Genomic DNA, 19,351 nt, shown 5'->3' with positions numbered 1-19,351 from the left:
CAGACTGATAGACAGACAGAGCTGTGATAAAATCAAGTAAATATTAGTAAGTAGTTCACCTTCACGTCTATGCAGTCAAGTTTTTTTCCCCCTCTGAAATGTAAATTTGGTTTTCAGTGTCAATATATAAGTTGTAATATTAAAATGAATGTCCAGACATATATTTTTCACTTCACACAAACCTGCTGATTTAACAAGGGTAGCCTTTTTCTATCCACTGAGCATTTACCCATAATAAACAAGTTCCTCATACAGAAAATGGCATAGCCTCTTCTAGTAGATTTATTGCCTGTATTACTTGTCGCTTGTTTCACCGCAAAGTAAAACATGCATGCATTCACGGCTGTTTGGATTTTTTTCCCCCCCATTTTTTAATTGAAAAGTTCTTTTGCATAAGAACTCAGACTGCTTAGAATGACTCGTGACTGTAGTCACAGCAGACAGCTGGCTCTATGTACCGCTAATGAGAAGATAAATCACTCACTTTACATTTGAATAGCCCCGCTTTCACTACCAGCCTGAACAGACCCGACCGAGGTCGTTGAACAATGGCCGTTCAATAGTTTTTTTCTAAATTTAACGTTCACTTTTATGTTGTACCGGTCAATGATGAGGATCTGCCCGGGAGTGAAAAATAAAAGGTTTGAATGTTGTCAGTGACCCCAGTGAGCTCTGACTAACACAAATGTATGACTTTGTCTTCCCTCTGGGACAGTTGAGCAACAGTGACGCAACAGCATCGTTGCTCCATTCGGTGTAGTGAAAGTGTATCATACTTTTGATGTGACGAGGGATTACAGCAAGAAAAATGTAAGAGATCAGTTATTTCAGCGTAAAGTTGTACATGACGTGTTACACTTCTGAGAAACCAGGAGCCGAACACAACAAATTAAAGTTTTTATTTACCCCACACACTAATGTTCATTACTTTAAATTGGCAAATTGACTAAGCCAGCCTTCAGAGGGCAGGACCTTTTCCGCCCCGGTTAGTTTTGTCTGCTCTCGGCTAAGCAGCTAACTAGGCGAAGCATATGACGTGCAGAGAAAACTGCGCATTTGAATCCCCGACAAATGTGTATTTAATCAGCAACGCCATCATACACGTTAGCCTCTGCAAGAGTAACTCTGGTGGCAAAGGAGCTCCACTCTTCGCCTGGGTCTCCACGGCAAGAACGTAACCATGAGGAAAGGTAAGATGGGGAAAAAACGACAAAGATTTGAAGTGATGTTATGAATTTTGGTGACTTAAATTGCTTCTTTTTTTTTTCTCTTCTCAGTTTGGTTAGCTGTCCTTGTGCTGTTGTACCTGGACTTCTCAAAGAGGGTCGCCACCGTCCCGATCTGTTCCTTCGGGCAGGCTGAATGCAGTGTCCCTTCCCTGGCAGATCTCTTTGAGAGAGTCATACAACAGTCTTCGAGAATGCACGGCATCTCCAGTGACCTGCACTCTGAATTTGTGAGTTTTCTCTTCATGCTTGACATTGATCATCCATCACCCCCCTGTCAGCCTTTGTCTGCCGTCCTTTCATCATCAATCACCCTTGTTCGAGTTGACCGTCATGAAGCCCTCGTGTGTTTCCGTCCACGCAGGAGCATCATTCCTTTCCCCACAAGAACTTCATAGGAAAACGGAGGTGCCACACACACAGCATACGAACACCAGATGACAAAGAGAACGCTCAGCGGCTAGGGGTGAGTATGCTTATGGCTGATGACAAATTTTACTTCTTTACCACCAAGTTACTTAAGGGCTTCTTTCACGTGCAGCGAGAACAACTGACAGAGGTGATTCTGAGGCTGCTGGGGGCGTGGAGTGACCCCCTGTCACAACTCTACTGGAGCATGAATCAGGACTTCAACCACCACAGCTACAACAAGGCACTGGAGATCACTGACATGGTGCAGGAGCTGAGGGACGGAGTGGCAAAAATGGCTGAGAAGGTACTTTTCTGCTAATCTTTCTTTTTTTGACGTGTGTTTATATCCAATATCGACTTTTATATCTTCATAGTCTACAGGGGGGCGGAAAAACAAAAGTTGTATTAGCTGCCGTCGGAACCGATTTAATTCTTTTACTTTCGCCCTGTCTTCCTCAGATGAAGCTGGAGGGAGTGCTTGGCAACACTGTGGGTTACGTCCCTCCGGAGAGTTTGGCCCCGACTTTCGCCCTTTCTTTCTACAAAGGAGGGAAACATGACTCAGTGGATCATCACGACCTACTCTACTGCTTCCGCAGGGACTCCAACAAAGTCAAAAATTATCTCCGCATCCTGAAATGCACCACCCTTCCCGGACTGCACTGCTGATAGTGAGATCAAAATTTGGTTCGAAAAAAGTAGATAAAGGTCTTTCTCATTTGCATTTTACTACACCTTTTGTTTTTACTGTGTGCGTTTGTCCCCAATGCTTTTCATGTGTGCGTTTACTACGGTCTGTCTGCTGCATTCCTGATGCTATAGCTTGTTTAACAATAGAGCTGTGAGCATAAAAGTGTAAAAAAAAATAAATAAATGTATCTTCATTATCATTTTTGGCCAACTTCTTGTTCATGGGATAACATATTTATAGAAACTATGTATGGTAGGGTGTTCATTAACATGGAAATGGTTTTGAGTTTTGAGTCCAAACGGAAAGAAAAAGCAACTTGGCATCAGGATTCATTCAGAAAAATTTATTTACAGCTGATCTATGCGTTTAAGATCATGAAAAGATATTTACAAAATATAACAAGTGAAATATGACTTCCAAGTGGATTTGGATTATGAACAAAGTATTAGTGTAAAGCTTACCAAAATGTGAAATTATGAAAAAAATAAATGAAGTGACTCATTTGGGCTTTTGACTGATTGCAATTACAGCTGAAGAGTGGGAATCTTTCCTAGAAAGAATTGTCAGTGTAATAACCATGAAATTGCTTACTGGAGCCAGAGAAATCCAATAAAATTATTGACCAAGCAGTTGAATCTAATTACATTTATGACGCAACAAAACATGGCATGCATTGAAAGAAAGGTTAATATGATCAGTGTTAGTCTTCACAGTTTTCTCCACTGATATACAGTATGTCTAACTCCCACCCAGTACTGTAGTCTTTTTTTTTTTTGAGGGTTTTATTTATCACCTCTCATGTGTCCCTGGCACTCTTCTGTGCCGGTGATCTCTCTGTTTTTGAGCTGGCGGGATTCTGTGACGACTCCTCCTCCTCTGGAGCGAGACCTCGGGCCATGAGCTCATCCATTGGGGAGCGGATGTTATGCACCTCCTTCTCCTTACAGTTTCTCCACTTCATTCGGCGGTTCTGGAACCAGATCTTTACCTAAAGTAGCGGGACAGTGGGAATTTAGTTCAGTTTGTTGAAACCATTCATTTTTAGCCACACAGTGGCAGTAACTACTTCTCAGTCTGCGACTGAAGTGACCCAGTAATCAGTTTGAAGTTTTGTTGAGACGTCCATGGCGCCCAGAGGAAGAGACCTGCTGCTGCTCCACGTTTGACTTATTTTATGAAATATGAAATTTACACCTGATATCAGCCTTAGGGTACAGTAACTCCTGTACCCAAGTATACCTCAAATAGTTGCTAGCTAATATTACTGTCTTGTTAAAGTTGGAGGTCACTGTGACGTGTATTGCTGTTGCCCTCCCATTTACATCTTGTTTGTTGCCTTTCAGGATCAGGTATGTGAAATGTTTGCTTATGTCAGCTCTGTTACCTGTGACTCCTTGAGACTGAGATCAGCTGCCAGTTTGTTTCTGTCCGTCTTGCTGATGTACTTCTGTCTCCGAAAGGTTCTCTCCAGCTCCTTCCGTTGTTCTTCGGAGAACACAGCCCTCCTGAGGATCCCTCGGCGTGACTTAGGACTTATATTAGCAGACCACATTTGGATATTGGCTCCCTCTGAAAAAGAACAATATCACTTTAGATTCATCTTTGTCACTGCACATGTTTAAGTACAAATGTCAGGGTTTTGACCCTGTCACAGGTTAATATCTTGGATGTGCAGCAGGTCATTGACCAGTATAGTAATGGTAATTAGTTCCCCTTTGAAGGTTTTTATTCATAATATCAGGAGTTGCAAGGAGTTGAATTCCAATCATTTAGAGGTAAACTGAGATCAAACTAGTAAAAATGTATATTTTTAATTGAAAGGCACATACATTTTTTATGCAACAGTAAAAAATGACACTGTCCTGATGCAGTGTGTACACATTACCAACAGTTGGCTGTTTTTAATCACACTCACTTTGTCACACACACTTTCTGTATGTCCAATTTAACAAACTGGGGGTGACTAAAGAGAATAGAAAGCCATTTCAGCTGGAAAAAGGGATTTGGTGACCTTTGAGGACCAATCCCACGCTGCTTCACTCACAGGTGCACGCACAACAAAAGTCAAGTAGAACAGTTTATCCAATCCATTCAACGTTGCCTTTTTAATCTGTACGACAAATCTGCACATAGACCACCTCCAGGGAGCACAAAACAGGTTTGGACATGCTTCTCACTTCTCTATTGGAGCTCAATAGCTTTCACTTAAATAGCTGATTACCAGGTCATTCCTGGGCAACGTGTGTGTCTACCCTAGTGGGACAACTATAGAGCCCTGTGGGACACCAACAATAGATCTGTTCAATGGAAATGCCATTACTCGATGGCTCAGTGGCCCAACACTAAATCTTTTCTCTTGCAAGTTTGAAGCCAGTTTGTATGTGAAGATGAGCTCGAATAAGTCTATAAAAGTCACTTTCATTGAATGCTTTATGTCCTAGTCAAGGGGTCTCCAATGGGCTGGAAGGAGAGTTGAAGGACAGGAGAAAGGAGGGGGGTCGGCGAACCAAGCTCTTTAGCCACACAATGGGCGGGGGATGTTCCTTGTCCAGCCCTTCACTGCAGGGGAATGGGCGAGTTTTTTTGTGCTTAGTGGAGTTCATTGCTGCAGTGAAAAATTGCAGTGAGGTCGCGTGTGGATGGTGGAGTGAAAGTGCCAATTGGTCACGGCTAGAGTGGGCATTGTTTTGTTGCTGGGCACTGTGGGAAAGTGTCAGCCTACTAAGAAGACTCGAGGGACTTGTGGGATGAGGGCTTTTCTGATTTGTGCTATTTTCCACAACTCTTGACAGGCGTCATAGGATGCAGCAACTAATAACTTCCACTTGATGAAGGACAATGCCCAAATAAGTCAAACGCTTTGCTTCATTCTGCCACAGCAGAATACGGCATCATTCTAATACTAATACAAGTCCTAAGTTATATGCAGGGAAACATTTCAAGAAAATGTTTCCATTTCTACATCAGTAGAAAATGTAAATGTTTCAAATGCAGTTACACATTTTATTCACGTTGCCACATTTTCTTCACTGCTGTAATTCTCAGCCAAACTTCCTAATGTGCTGAGGGAGTGAAAAGCTTTGAAACTATTTGCATTACTCAGCAGTAACAACCTGCACCTGGTAATTATTATCTTAATATGACACAAGACAAGATGTTTATTAGCTCTGCATATTTGCGCTGGTAAATGTGTGTATTTGCAAGTACAAAACAGGGGGGCCTCTGGGACCCTTAAAAAGCTGTGCAGCCCACCCCTCGTCCCCGTCCTAAACAGCCGTGAATGGTTATGAATAGAGCTGTGCAGAGTTGAACGGAGAATTAGCTCTTTGGCATTGCATCAGTAATTAGCTGTGGAGAGCATGGGAGACCCTGCTGCTAATGCTTAGAGAGGAGCTGAGGCATTGCTGATGAGGCATAAAACACTCACTGGAGAAGACAGAGGGGGGGCTGGACCCACCGCAGCATGCCAGCAGATACTGCGGGCTCCGCAGGAAAACGTTGCTCAGCACACCTGCAAAGACAGATAGGGACGGTCAGACACAGCCACGTGATCCTCCAGGTGTGACATGTGGGACTGCTGTCTGACTTCACTGTTGACTTTTCAAAGAATATGGAGACCAACTCGGTGTGTTTTTAAAAAGGTTCCACAAAATTTGAGCTGATGCCGATGAATAACGCACGATCAATATAAAAGTTTTCAAGGCTCATGACAAAAATCTTAAGTTCTGAATCTGTTGGAGGCCTCTGCCATTGGTCTGTGTGCACAGCCTTTCTGATACTGCTGCGTTGTTTAGATTTTTTCTTCTTTTTAAGTTGCGATTGCCTTTTTTGTATTTTATATTTTGTGTTTGCAGCAGCCTTGAATGAGCCCTCGAGGGACATACTAAATATTCCAAAACTGAAATGAAAAACCTTGGGTTTCTGGCAGTTTTTCATTTCAACTGTGTTAAATTTTAACTTCCAAATTTATATTTTTATTTCTGTGTGAAAAAAACCCTGTCAAATATTTAAAGAATACTGACATTTATGCACTTGTGAACACGAACTTAACAGCTGACTCCTTACAAACTTTGCAAGTGATATCATAAAATAATTTGGTTATATATTTTTGATTAGATTTTTTGCGTACTTTTTTTTTCTCAAAAAACAAGTCAGTAACTCACTTTGAAGATGCGTATAACCTGCTTTTAGGTTTTATAAAATCGACGGCTCAATTCCAGCACAAAAATGTAGAATTTTACATTTAACAAATAACGTCATATTTATCGTCCACACTGATGGGTGTAAAGTTACAATTCTAGACATATAAAATCATAGATTTAATCTGAATATAATACATTTAGTTTTTGCAAAAAATCTGTTTACCTGAATGTGGCAGAAGCGGTCCTCCTAAGTCTTCCACCTGTTGAGGACTTTGGGTCTGGCTTTGGTACACTCCATGCTCGTGGCCCCAGATTCTTCTTGGGCGCTCACATGCCGTTCGTCTCAGGTGTCCACTTGTCCCTTCTGGACGGGCTGAAGTTGTCTGAGATTGCAGCAGATTGTCGATAAGAAAACTCTTTCCCGAGCTCCCAAAACCCGGTAAAGCAGAAGGAAAGCCAGCCATATTCTTCCTGATGCAGCTCTGGACTGAGACCATCCTGTTCACACACTGACCCGAACACTTGAGTTCCTACTTCAGCAGTCACAGCTCAGTGACACTAAATTCTCCTTTAATCCCTTCTTGAGTGACCAGGCCAACTTCATTAAACTCTGAAGAAAACAAAAGTCCTCTGCTCTTCCTCCTTTGGGCCTGCACTTTGCTGCAGGGCTGCGTCCTGATTGGCTGAGAGGCCCTAATGTGCTTCTCAATTCAGATAAGGCAGGGGCCTTTCTGGAGTGGCAGAAGGTGGGTCTGGCTCATTCATTATGTCAACTAGCCTATTAAATGATAGACACCAGAGACAATGAAGTGCTGGCCAAAGTTTAACATGCACCAAACAGTCTTCTCCAGTAGTAAATAGTTTTCCCTTTTCTCCAGCCTCCCTCAGAGCTCCATTGTGCTTGTGCAGTTCATTTGCAATGTGCTTTTTTTTTTCTTCTAGTTTAATTTCACAAACTGTGCTGTGCCAGAGTTTGCACAGTGGTTTAAAAACAGGCCACATTTTTCTGGCAAAATACGGGTTCACAAAGGTAAAATAGAAATAAAAATAATTTAAAAGATGACTGGGATCATCTTCAAGAAATCGAAGTGTCTAAATGAATTATTCGGTGTGAACATGTATGCTTTAATTCCATGATAATCCATGACAACAATGATATTCATAGGAACATATTACTCTTATTTTGAAGTCTTTGAAATTAAACTCAGCAGTTTAAACCTTTAAGAAAATGAAAAGTTTTAAGTGGATCCAATAGGACCAGCTACTTTCTTTAACAATATTGTAAATTGTACTACCTCACTGACAAAATCTGGTTAGAGGATGAAAAACAACATTACTTATTAAATTTTTGTAACATTTGCGGTTAGGAAAAAAAAAATGTAATAAAAAATTCTGCTGGGTTTTCAAAGAGACCAGACTCATGTGTCCACGTGCAACAGAATCAAGCACTGAAATATTCATTCAGTCTTCAGTCAAGCAGTTGTATATGTCGCGTACGACAAAATAAGAGCTGTAAAATACACACATGCGAGTTATAATGTTTGGCGATAAGAGGCTTGTGTAACCTTTCACACTGCAACTAATGATCCTCAACATCGTAATAGAAAGTCCAACAAGAGGGGCGACAGACCCGGGGGTTTAAGCACAGTAAACAGGCATATCCACACTGGCCGGGGAGTGTGTGTGTGGGTGACTGGGAGCTCCAGTGTGCACGTGTAGATACCTCATGCTGAGCATGGAAATTGGCCCAGACAGCTCAGCCTATTGTGCGATGGCCAGGGAGCCAAAGGTTGCTTGTAATCAAATTTGAGGTTTTATTCCTCGGACTGGTGGAGAAGGCATAGCGCTCTGTCACATGATGAGTGTTAGCAAGCCTACGGCCGCTATCCACTTTTGTGTAGCGAGTGTGTGTTAACATGCTCCATATAGACCAGCGGCTGTGATAGTCCCCTCAAAGCTTTTTGTTTGCCGGAGAGTCATTTGTTTATATGACAGATGGAAAAAGAGGAGGGAAGCCCAGGCTGCTGTTCATACCCTGTAACTGTATTTGCTTAGAAAGACGATCCTCATTGTGCTGGAGCTCTTTTATGTGATAACGCCGAGGATATGTGTTGGGTTAATTCACGTTTGCTTGCTCCCTTCTTAAATTGGCCTTTGAGCAGCGTTTGAGGCTCTGTGGCGAGTTAGTTTCAAAGTTGACACAAGCGCCTCCAACCTGATGACAGTGTTTGTATTAAAGTCGTATATTTCGCGGTAGAACCAATCTCACGCCACTTTCTGCACATTAGGCGTCGCTAAGAGCGTATCGTTATTAAGATTCACCACTGTGTAATTAGCCAGATTCCAATAGAGCTCTCCAGGAGAGGGAGGTATAATTAGGCTATTCTTAAACAGTAGAGTCTTAGAAACACCCTGAGGCAAGTTCATGTGAATTTATTTGATGTCCATCTCTTTTTTGGAAATGGAGGGAAAAAAAAAAAAAACAGAGGTCCCTTCATTGAGAATCCTCACAATGGGTCTGTTGAAAGCTAGCACTCTGCAGAGCAGGCTGAGGTCCCTTTTCTCTCTTTCTTAACCCCACTAAAGCTCTTAAAAAGATACCGGCCCATTGCACACGCAATTGATATTCCACCACTCGAACTTAATATCGTGAATGGAGGGCCAGGTTCTATGAATCAGGAGGACAATGCGCTTAGCTTAGCAGCAAACTGGCACTTTGTGTGCGGTGTCTGTGCCCCAGAGGAGGAAGTTTCTAATGTGAGCCTCACAATTGTGTGTCTATAGAGTTCTAATGAGCTTCTGTATGCCGAGTGAATGGCTGCGGGCCATTCACCATGAGGGCCCAATGAGCCAGCTCAGTGCACACACTCACAATAGGATCCAGCGGGAATGGGAGTGTGGAGCAGCCCCATCTCCGGGACAGTCTATAAAAGCTCAACATGCATGAGCGTGAGCATGTTTCGATTAAGAGTACGTCCATGTTAAGCCGGTTATACTGAAGAGCGTTTCATTTTATCTCCATTTCCAGTCTGTGTCCTAACTAAACAGACTTTTTTTTGTATCAGAAAAGGGAGTTTTTCTATCCATCTAGCACCTATTCACACTGAAGATTCATAATTCCACCCCTCACACTTTTGAAAAGTGTGAAACTAGTGTTAAGACAAACAAAAACAGAGCAGGCAACCTTTTGAAAGCTTTAAATGATTTAAATCCATATTTTGAGTGAGTTTTCAAGCAATTATTTAGAACGTCCTTAAAGTACAAAAGACTACATTTTTGTTGCTTGAGTTATTGGCCCTTTTTGAAAAAAGTGTTTAGGGAAGCATTAAATTACCAAATTAAACATGTATTCATTTGTGCTACATTCATTTAGCATATAAACTGAAATGGAAAACTACTTGCAACCAGGAGTAATCCATAAAGATGCACAGTAGAAGCTAAATGAAAGGGCCAACAGGTTGTCAGGTGACGGTGGATTGTGTAACAGGTGGTCTTCATTCATACCATCTCTGATAACCAAATATTACATCAGCTGAGTAGGCGGCCCATCGTTGTGGTCTGGACACATGTGTGTTCACTGTGGAAAGATTGTGGTCAAATCCAGACCTCCTCTAAATGTGGTCTGAGAGATCGCATGTCAAACGTGACCTCACTGCATCTTGGGTGACTTCACACATGTGTATAAAGTTTCCCACTTCTGATTGGATTACCAAGGAAGCTTGGTCTGAACAGAACCTTGGGAAAGTAACTTATATTTCAGGCAACTCACAGGGTAAATTTTCAAACTTTTTTATTTTATTTTACCATCAGTCTAAACATCATTTACTTAATCTATTTGTTTCAGTGGCCATAGGCTCTAGCTTGAGTTGACCACTTTTCAGGACTTGAAGTATATAGCGTTGGCATGGTCAAAGGGTGACACTGCCTGTCTGACCTCAGTACTGCTCCGCTCTGGTTGGGTAACTGCAATTCACTGCGATGCACACAAGATGGCACTGAGTGAATGGGAGCCGGGAATCAGCACTTCAGCAGAGTGGATTAAATGACATTTCATTTTTGTTACAGTCTTTGGTCTTCTCCTCAGAATATCAGGTAAAAAAAAAATCCAATTTAAAGGAAAATGATGTATATATATCCTGTGGATGTATATTCAGATATAACAGGTCAATCACTTTGTAGTTATAGGATGAACATGAAAGATTGCCTTTGTCAGCTTCACTTCTGCCATGTTTTTCTCTATATGAAATGAATTAGACAACACTTATTGGGAGGACTGATCAAATGAATCATTACGTTTCTTTTTCTTTTTTCATATGACTTATGAATGTCAAATTAGACCGACAGGCAAGGTCAATATAACACAATTATGCAACAAATGAAACCCTGGAGAGCCCTGTGGGAACAACAGGCCATCTTTTCTCTTCATTTACATCTTGGCACAAGCCATTGCAAGAGATTCCATATTGTCTTTTACACTAGTATGTCTATCTGATGTACTTATGGCCAAAACGAATAAGCCCCTGGGAGCTTTGTAATGCAACATCCATCTGGCTCTTTTAGAGATGAATAAAAGGACTTCCTCTGTTCCTCTGTCCTTGCCCTGAGAGATTCAGTCTCTGTGTGCGTGTTTGCTTGTACAGCAGGAGAGTAGGTGTGTGTTGGCACTGTGTGCGTTTATTACTTTTCATTCCTTCCATGGCGCACGCTTTAATGACTCTTATTTTCCTGATGGCACTTTAGGAAATGACAACTTGTGGGCAATACAAAGTAATTACATTTCCTGTGTGAGGACCCAGAAGAAATCTAGTATTATTAATAATGAATAGAGGGTTGGAGGCCCTCTCACACAGCACATATGACACTGTATGGAGAGCCATTGCTTGCCTTTGTTATATCAACAATAGCTACACATTAGCTGCACACTGTGGATGTACGCACCTCACCTGGTAACAGAGAGTGGTCTATTTGTAAAGAAAAAAAACATCTGTTTTTCATGAATCGTTATTAAAACAAAGTATGTTGTTGGCATCAATGAAAATTGTATTGAAGGGAATGCAGATTGGATACGTTCCTGTTAATCTGGGGTCCTCAGGATGGATGTGAGGAACCCACTGGAACATTCTCCAGAATCATATCAGCTCAGCCAGCAAAAGACTTTCCCTCCGATTTAGGGATTGACTGGAGCATGTTGCGGACTTGGGACTGCCTTGGAAAAACGCTCTGCAAAAAGGCTTCAATTCAAATCCAGTGAGCAAATATATTAGGATTTAGGGAAAATTTATATCTGTTTATCATTCTAAAAATAAAATCAGCACTGGCATGATGTCGCCGCTGATAACAGCCATGTTGCAAAATAATAAGTGGTCCCATGGATGAAGAAGATGTAAGACAAATAAACAAATAATCAAACCAAAAAGCGTGCTCTTTAACAAGGCATAAAAATGTCTGAGTCACACTGGCAGTCAAGCACTCCATTTTAATTTTCATACCACCTGCTGAAAAGCCAGACTTCAACTTTAGTGGATGATTCCAGTAACTGAAGGGAAGAGACTGTAAGCTTACAGGGGGTCAACGCTCGGATCACAGAGCCGTTTTAGCATATATGACACTGGGGTAAATTAAAGCTTTGAGACAGTTGGCATTTTCTCTCCATCAACCTCTATTCATCCCAAGGACAGAGAAGACAGATGGTTTCGGTATAGGAGTGAAAGAGGCCGTGAACGTCAGACCGGAACAAACCTCACTAAACGGAGAAGGAGCTGTGACACCACTTACCAGATGCCTATAATGCCGTCCCAGGCATTTTCACACCAATTTGCACTTAAATTCATGAGACTCTGAACTCCCACGATTGGTATATGACCTTGCCAACTTGTGGAACCTTGTGCAACATCAATTTGAACCCACTGAACAGGTATAAATGCTTGTGAACCCTCCATCTGTCAGCAGAACAGATGAAACCTCATGGATAAGTGCTGGAATATCATCAAGACTAAGGCGAGAAATCTACTCACCTCTGGCTTGCCTCTAGACCACTTTGCTGTTTAATAATCTAGAAAATAATGTCTGATATGATTAAAGTCTAGTAAACAATGCTTACCTTATTTAATTTTTAAACCTCAGTTATCTGTCAGAGGGACTGTGACCCAGTGTTTTTAAATATAGGTATGTTACTATTTTATTTACATGGGATATATTTACTGACTTCAGAATAACGGTGGGATAATCAATTTGTTCCTGTTAGTGGTGAATTACTACGCTAACTATTCTGCTAGCTGTATGCTAGTTAAAATGAATGTGAATGAATGAATGAATGAATGAATGAATGAATATGCTAACACGTTTGATAGCTAAATGCTAGTTAAAATTGCGAAGAAATGATATGCTCTTAGGAGAATAGTATCTATCTGTCTATCTATCTATGTAGTTTAAAGTGAAGAACCATACTAACCACTATGCTTGTAATTAGCCTATGCTAGGTCACGGTGAAAGGTAAATTGTGAAAGTTATAAGCAAACTAGCATGCTAACCAGTCCGCCAGCTGTATGCTAGTCTAAAATGAATATCAAAAAGTTCTAGTAAAAAATGAACTGGCATGCTAACACGTTTGATAGCTGATATGATAACTATTTGGAATCTTTCCACTATGTGAAATAGTCACAGTCACAGACATAACGCAATACTGAGACCCAGAACTAAACAGCAGATGGCAGAAATGTGCAGAAATTGCACTTGTGTTTCATAATAAGTTCTTCATTTTCATAAAAACATAAGGGAAAATATGGCAATTTCGTTATTTATAGGCTATTATGCCATAATGTTACTGGTCCGACCTCTTTGAGATCAAACTGGGCTGTATGTGGGCCCTGAGCGAAAATGAGTGTGACACCACTGATCTATGCTGTTCAAATTCAGCAGGTTTCTGTAGCAGCTACAGTGTGAAGAGAAAATAATACAATTATGTAAAACCAAACTTGCATATTACCCTTTATAGCTGTTAGTTGTGAAGTGAAATGTAAATATCTAATTGTGCTTGTTGTTATGTGAACTGCCTAACTAGAACGCTAGCTGCTAAGGCCTATGCAATTTCAAAAAGAGAGGGATCTAATGATACCGCAAAGTCAGCACTCATGCTAACAGTAGGGTGACCAGATGTCGCCGATTTCTGGGGGCAGTTTCTGTTTTAGACGACTCCGTTCGTCCCGGTCGCCCGTTTATGAAAACAAAACAAAAAAAAAATGTTGCGCGCAGACAGATCAACAGTAATTACGGTAGCCGGTCGCTGTCTTTATATGAACAAATATGTCAAAATAAACGAAACCGCAATTATCCCTGTTTCTGCAAGTGGATAATTATGCCCAGCAAATAGATAACTCATTCCGTTTGTAATCCGCAGGGTATCACTGTGTGGTTTCAGGCTATATTGTTTTAATGATTTGAATTAATGCTTATAAAATCGTGAGCTTTATTTTATGAGCACGAGTTTTTTTTTTCTTTTCTTCTTTAAGTATTCAAATGTTTTTCAATGCCGGTCACAATCTGTGTGCTATATGATCATTTAACTTTTTTTTTCTCTTTTTTAAATGCCCTTTGGGGATTGTATATAAATGATAAACCCATCGCTTTTTAATATTAGGTTACTATCCATCAGTGATTCAGGTGCACTGTAGACGACGGCCAGGCGAGGTTTCCAATCTGTACGCCTGTTTCGGATTCATGTGAAGGTTTCTCCTCCTCGGGCCGCAAGGGGGCTTTGTTGTCCCTCTTTCTCTCCCCCCCGCTCCCTTCATAGGTTTTCCCTCCTCTCCCCGCCTCTCTTTCCACTCCTCCTCCGGCTCTCATTCACGCCGCTGTAAGGAGCGTCTGCGGGGCTGGTGAGGCACGGCGGCTCGCTTTGTATGTCCTCAGTTACCCACCTGTGCCGCGGACGATGCTGATGAAGCAGACCCCTCGCTACACGGAATAATCTCTGCATCGGCACTGCCCTTTTTTCCCTCCTCCGGATTTTTTTTTATTTTATTTCATTTTTGCATCACTGGGCACCTAAACTTGTGATGATGCCTCCGCTCAGCATTTGGGATTGGTAATAGCCTCCTGCGAGGGTGCATCATTCGCATGTGATTGAACAACAGTGTCTCTCGGAAGTGGACAAAACATGGACTAATTTTTATTTTTTTTTTGTACACATTCACCATGGAATTATTACAGCTATTTCTGGTTCTCGGCATATCTTGCTCCTCCTCAGGTAGGACACACGGCTGTCACTGCTTTTGCATCACCGTGAGCTACGTGCAGTGCCAAAATAGGTGTTATTTTTGGATAACTTGGCGCCAAGACTCCTTAAAAATAATCAGATGTACATGATCTTGTAGACAATACAGTAACCTCTCATGTCTTCTCTTGACACTGGCAGGATTTTTTTTATAGCGTCACATGTGTTCTTTCCTGCTATGAAAAATGATAATGCTGTTTTTGTGTGTGTGTGTTTGTAAATTAGTTGTAGGTTTTGGGGTTGACCCGGCCCTGCGCATCAGCGTGTTTGATGAACTAACGCTTGGAGAAGGCTTTGATGGAGTTACTCAGGTCCAGGGCTTCCACAGCGAGTCTAGAGCTTTCCACTTCCAAGGTAACACGACACACTTTCATTGCATTTATTTATTTATTATTTTATTGTTTTAGTATTACTCTTGAAAATAAAACGAATCCCAGCTCACGCGAAGCAACGCTGCTGCTTTTTGCCTTTATTGAAAACTGTCACAGACATTTCTGCCCTCCTTCTGTTTTGTTCACACAACTTGCAAGACCAAAATGATGCAGCCAGGTGATCCACGGGAGAGCTCCTCTGGAGAGATGCCTGAAGAATTAGTTTTTTTTTTTCTGAAAATGCCATCTGATAAAAGTGTAGCCCACGTGAGTCTTGTCCGTCACAGGACAGCTGTGTAACAGACACTCAGCAGCAACATGAGGTGGATTTTCAGTTGTCTGTTCTACCAGGAATGAGCATCGGGGGGGTGGCCCTCAGACTGCCACCTGCCCGAACAATAGGCAATGTTAGGACTTCATTAAAAAGTGGGGTGACCGGGGCATCGAGGGGGAGACATGGGAGGATCCCAAAAAGAATCGTGGAATGAGTGAGCTTAATCAGATTAGGCAGGGACTAAATCTTGTGCCATTGTGTACATTTTGAATCCAAGGGTGATTCTCTGAACTGTGTAAGTGAACAGTCTCCGTTCCCAAAATACGAAGGGCTAGCAAAGTGAGTCAGACGTCCAGGCTGTCAGTGACATGGCTTAATTTGTTATACGTGGCATTTAGTAAATAGTGCTGTGCAAAATGGATTTGTCAAAGCTGCCGTGGTGCTTGACTTTCATGTGCATTTTTTTTTTCATTGTTTGCCCGTGTTACATCTTTGTCATTTGATCTCAGACACTCATTACAATCCAAATGAGACCCGTTAACAGCCCTGTCACACGGATGGAGATGCCTATCGCAACCCAGCCAAAAGTAGCAACAGAGGATTTTTTTTTTTTTTGTTTTGTGGCTCCCAGATCAGTGGAAAAAACGAAAGATGTGGCGACGCGCGCGTCTCGACATGGAGGATCTCATCACAGATCACATCGCGGATGCGCCAAAGTGACAGCGTTGTTTTGGGGGACAGAGACACGCCGCAATCATTTGTCGACATTTCTCTGTTACCCTCCCTCCATGCTGATATCTTCTAATCTCCCCGCACAGCCGCTGAGACAGCAGCACTTGTGCATGGAGCAGCAACTCCAGCGTCTTTTCTAAAGGCAGGCTATTTGATGTCCTCTGTGTAGACAACGTTCAGAAGTGCTCTACCCAGGCAGGTAGCGAGGGGGGAAACGGAGGAGTGGGAGAGGAAGAGAGACAAAGACAGTTCTTGAAAGAAGCTCCCACTGCTTTTGTCAGGAAAAAAGAAAAAACGCGACTGCTCCCGCGCCTGGCACTTCTCCATCATTACGCTATCTTATTTTCCTGCCTTACCTTCGCTAAGTACATTCAGTTACTCAGGCGGAGGAGGCGCTGTGTTATTTATGGCAGAGCTCGCCTCCATCCTTCATCTGGGATGTCTATGTTAAGTCAGTGGTGTTGGGTGAGGGGGAGGCAGGCAGAGCTGCACCGGAAAAGCAAACCCGGGCCTCTGCTTGTTTGTGATCAGAAACAGACGGGCAGAGCCACAATGAGAGAGAGAGAGAGAGAGGGAGAGGGAGAGGGATAGGAGCAGGGAGCAGAGCTGTCTGCCAGCTGTTTGATAGGCTGTGCTGATTCCACATGTATGGATGCTTGGCTGGCTGGGACCAGCAGACAGGCCCACGGTGACATTCCGACGCTCATTAGATAGCAGGCTGAACACATCCACGGCTGTCCCCTCCACTGCCTGCCTGCCTGCCTGCCTGCCCGAAGGGGAGGCTGTTATCTCTGGGTGCTGGGTGGAGGCAGGAGGAAGGGATGAGAGTAATTCACAGTGTAGAAATGTGTGCACATGTTGCCGTATCTTTGTGTTTCTGTTTGCCAAAGTATGTTATTTTTGTGTGTGTGTCTGAGAAAGAAAGAGGAGAGCAGCGAGCGGTGGTGGTTGTGGAGGAGGTGGAGGAGGAGGGGGGGTTGCTATTTAGCGCACCCCTGCTGTTGCTTTTGAAGGTGGCTGTCAGCACTACATTGCATGGCATTAGGAGAGGTGGACCTCAGGGACGGACATAATAGAGAGGGAGAAAAAAAAAAAAAAAGCCCCGGGGCTGCGCTCCTCTCATGTCCTGATGCCAGGTGATGCTCAGACATCAACCACAAAAATCATCTCGTCATTAGCACTTCCCCCACCGTTTTTAATATCTAGACATCCAGATAGCTCCCTGCATGTACGAGCACAGGGGCCACACCCAGGCGCACTCCCTTCCCCCAACACCCTCTCTCTCTCTCTCTCTCTCTCTCTCTCTCTCCCTCTCTCTCTCTCTCGGCTACGAGTGCACGGCCCGAACTCATTCGAAGTGCAAACAACACAATTGCTACAAGCATCCTTTCAGCTGCAGCACAAGACTCCCCCTGTAATTGTATCTGGGTGTGTGTGTGTGTGTGTGAGAATCCCATCTGTCTCACAAACGTGTTTCTGCTCAGACTGTTTGAACACTGCCGGTGAGGTGTTTTTGTGTATGTTTTGGTGATAATGTCCCTGACTGCAGCGACACTAAAGTGTAACAGGATGGAAGAGACTCATTCATAATACAGCCATGCTGTCTCTGTTTGTGTGTGTGCGTGTGTTCCCCGGTGCATGTGTGTGTGAAGGAGGGAAGGAGACAGACTATGACAGGCACACTGTGAATGCCAGTTTGTTGTCCAGCATGTCCATGTCACAGATGTGAGTGCCTCCAGTGCAGAGACTACACTTAGCAGCCAGTCCTTCGACTGTAGAGCCTGCGACTCGAGCGTGGCTGCGAAGCGGCCCCTGAACTGTGAAGGCTGTGCAGGGTCCTGCTCACGGCTAACCTCATACTAAAAGAGAAGACGGTAAAGCAGAACGGGAATATGCCGACACAAATCATAACTGTGATAAACTGATGGAGGAGGTCAATGTCAGACTAAACTCTTCTTAAGCACCTTTCTTTTCATCAGTATATTGAATATTAACTTGAGTTTTTACTGTGGATAAAGATCCAAAAACACTCCAACCATTTCCCATAATACGTAAAGTGTTGCTTCTGAGCTCCTTCAGAGATGCATATGGTTTTCACGTTTCAAATTGCTGTTGCAAAGGTTTTCAGTTGAAATTGCCAAGAAAAACATCACAATTCGTTTTATCACGCCAAAATCAACAGGCTGTCGTTCCGTCCCTGACATCTTTACATTACTTCGAGTCTTCAAACTGGTGCAGATTAAAGGAATTTAGTTAAACTTTAGTTAAAAATAATACTCCAAAATGACTTCAAATACAAATAATTTTTTTTTTTTTGTGGTTAATTCTGCTTTTCGTTCTGCCTGAGAGGAAATCCATTCCTGAGGTGATGGGGGAAAACCGCCGCAGTCTTTGCTCTGTGTAAAGATGCACCCCAAAGTTTAGCAGAACCTAACACGAAGTTTTACAGAGTAAGACAAATCTGAAAACTTCTTAGTATGAAATTCCCTCTTCGTGCCTCCACGGGGTTCCACGCTGAGCCGCAGTAGGGGGATTCTAACACAAAGTGAGACTTTGGTTCTAAAAAGTCTGAAAAATACCCAACTGACTGTCTAGCTCAGACTGCTGTAGCCTCGTATTAGTTTAAAAGAGAACCTTAGAACTTACGCTTGAGACAGTGAGATCAGTGATCGGATTGTAATGTCTTTAAGATGGGAGTTCTTCATGGTGATACGGATTGGGGGAATGATGATGCAGACTAAGGTTTTTGCACTGTAAACAAGGACACGTTGGAATCCTGTGGGGATAAATGGAAACCCAACCAGGAGGAGAGGTTTTTCTTCTTCACAGTGTTGTTTTATGGATATGGCCCTCTGTGGATCATCCCACGGGTACTTGATCAGTTTGGGATCTAGTGAATTTGGAGGCCAGGTCAACACCTTGTTTGAGTTTTTTGTTCCTAAACCATTTTGTGTCTGCGGGGGATGGCTGTTGCCATGAAGGAGTGTCATCGCTATGGGGTGGGGGTACCTGGTCTGGCCTAAGTGGGTGGTACATGTCTAAGCAACATCCACATGAATGACAGGTCCAAAAGTTTCCCAGTGGAACACTGTATTGTTATAAGATGGTCAATGTCATTTCCTGTTGTTGTGCCTGATCGATGTGTACATACAGACACAGTCTCTGCTATATATTCTATTGCCTCTCCCAGCCCTTTCAGCCTGATGACTGACATTTCCCCCAGCTCCCTGTG

The 19,351-nt window shown here is 42.7% G+C and overlaps 3 protein-coding genes across 3 annotated transcripts in view; 2 read left to right on the top strand and 1 right to left on the bottom strand.

The window, feature by feature from the left end:
* The first annotated feature begins 1,090 nt into the window (after positions 1–1,090).
* LOC125015138 (prolactin-like) lies at positions 1,091–2,576 on the top strand. Its single transcript, XM_047596807.1, has 5 exons — positions 1,091–1,190; positions 1,278–1,456; positions 1,591–1,692; positions 1,768–1,941; positions 2,097–2,576. Exons 1-5 carry the CDS (start codon positions 1,181–1,183, stop codon positions 2,304–2,306), a joined length of 675 nt encoding a protein of 224 aa, XP_047452763.1. The 5' UTR covers positions 1,091–1,180; the 3' UTR covers positions 2,307–2,576.
* Positions 2,577–3,091: 515 nt separating this feature from the next.
* On the bottom strand, positions 3,092–7,093 carry dbx2 (developing brain homeobox 2). The gene is made up of 4 exons (XM_047596806.1): positions 6,694–7,093; positions 5,756–5,839; positions 3,713–3,897; positions 3,092–3,316 (listed from the first exon to the last, which is right to left on the bottom strand). The coding sequence occupies exons 1-4, from the start codon at positions 6,965–6,967 to the stop codon at positions 3,125–3,127; spliced, it is 735 nt and encodes a 244-aa protein (XP_047452762.1). The 5' UTR covers positions 6,968–7,093; the 3' UTR covers positions 3,092–3,124.
* A 7,190-nt stretch (positions 7,094–14,283) lies between these two features.
* The window catches only part of nell2a (neural EGFL like 2a), a 79,161-nt gene continuing 74,093 nt past the window's right edge, over positions 14,284–19,351 (top strand). Inside the window, exons 1-2 of the mRNA XM_047596899.1 lie at positions 14,284–14,715; positions 14,968–15,096. Coding sequence (XP_047452855.1) covers positions 14,664–14,715; positions 14,968–15,096 — 181 coding nt within the window. The 5' untranslated portion in view covers positions 14,284–14,663. The remainder of the gene's footprint in view (positions 14,716–14,967; positions 15,097–19,351) is intronic.

Source organism: Mugil cephalus, chromosome 10, assembly GCF_022458985.1.
Source record: "Mugil cephalus isolate CIBA_MC_2020 chromosome 10, CIBA_Mcephalus_1.1, whole genome shotgun sequence".
NCBI lineage: Eukaryota > Metazoa > Chordata > Actinopteri > Mugiliformes > Mugilidae > Mugil > Mugil cephalus.
This window is presented reverse-complemented; position numbering and strand designations above follow the sequence as displayed.

What these genes read in the sequence shown, in the direction of transcription:
- LOC125015138 (XM_047596807.1), top strand. An exon ending in AGAACGCTCAGCGGCTAGGG is followed by an intron (nt 1,693 to 1,767) that starts GTGAGTATGCTT and finishes TTTCACGTGCAG; the next exon opens with CGAGAACAACTGACAGAGGT. An exon ending in TGGCAAAAATGGCTGAGAAG is followed by an intron (nt 1,942 to 2,096) that starts GTACTTTTCTGC and finishes TGTCTTCCTCAG; the next exon opens with ATGAAGCTGGAGGGAGTGCT.
- dbx2 (XM_047596806.1), bottom strand. Translation starts at nt 6,967, where the DNA reads ATGGTCTCAGTCCAGAGCTGCATCAGGAAGAATATGGCTGGCTTTCCT. An exon ending in ACCGCTTCTGCCACATTCAG is followed by an intron (nt 5,840 to 6,693) that starts GTAAACAGATTT and finishes CTGTCTTTGCAG; the next exon opens with GTGTGCTGAGCAACGTTTTC. An exon ending in TCAGTCTCAAGGAGTCACAG is followed by an intron (nt 3,317 to 3,712) that starts GTAACAGAGCTG and finishes CCGCTACTTTAG; the next exon opens with GTAAAGATCTGGTTCCAGAA.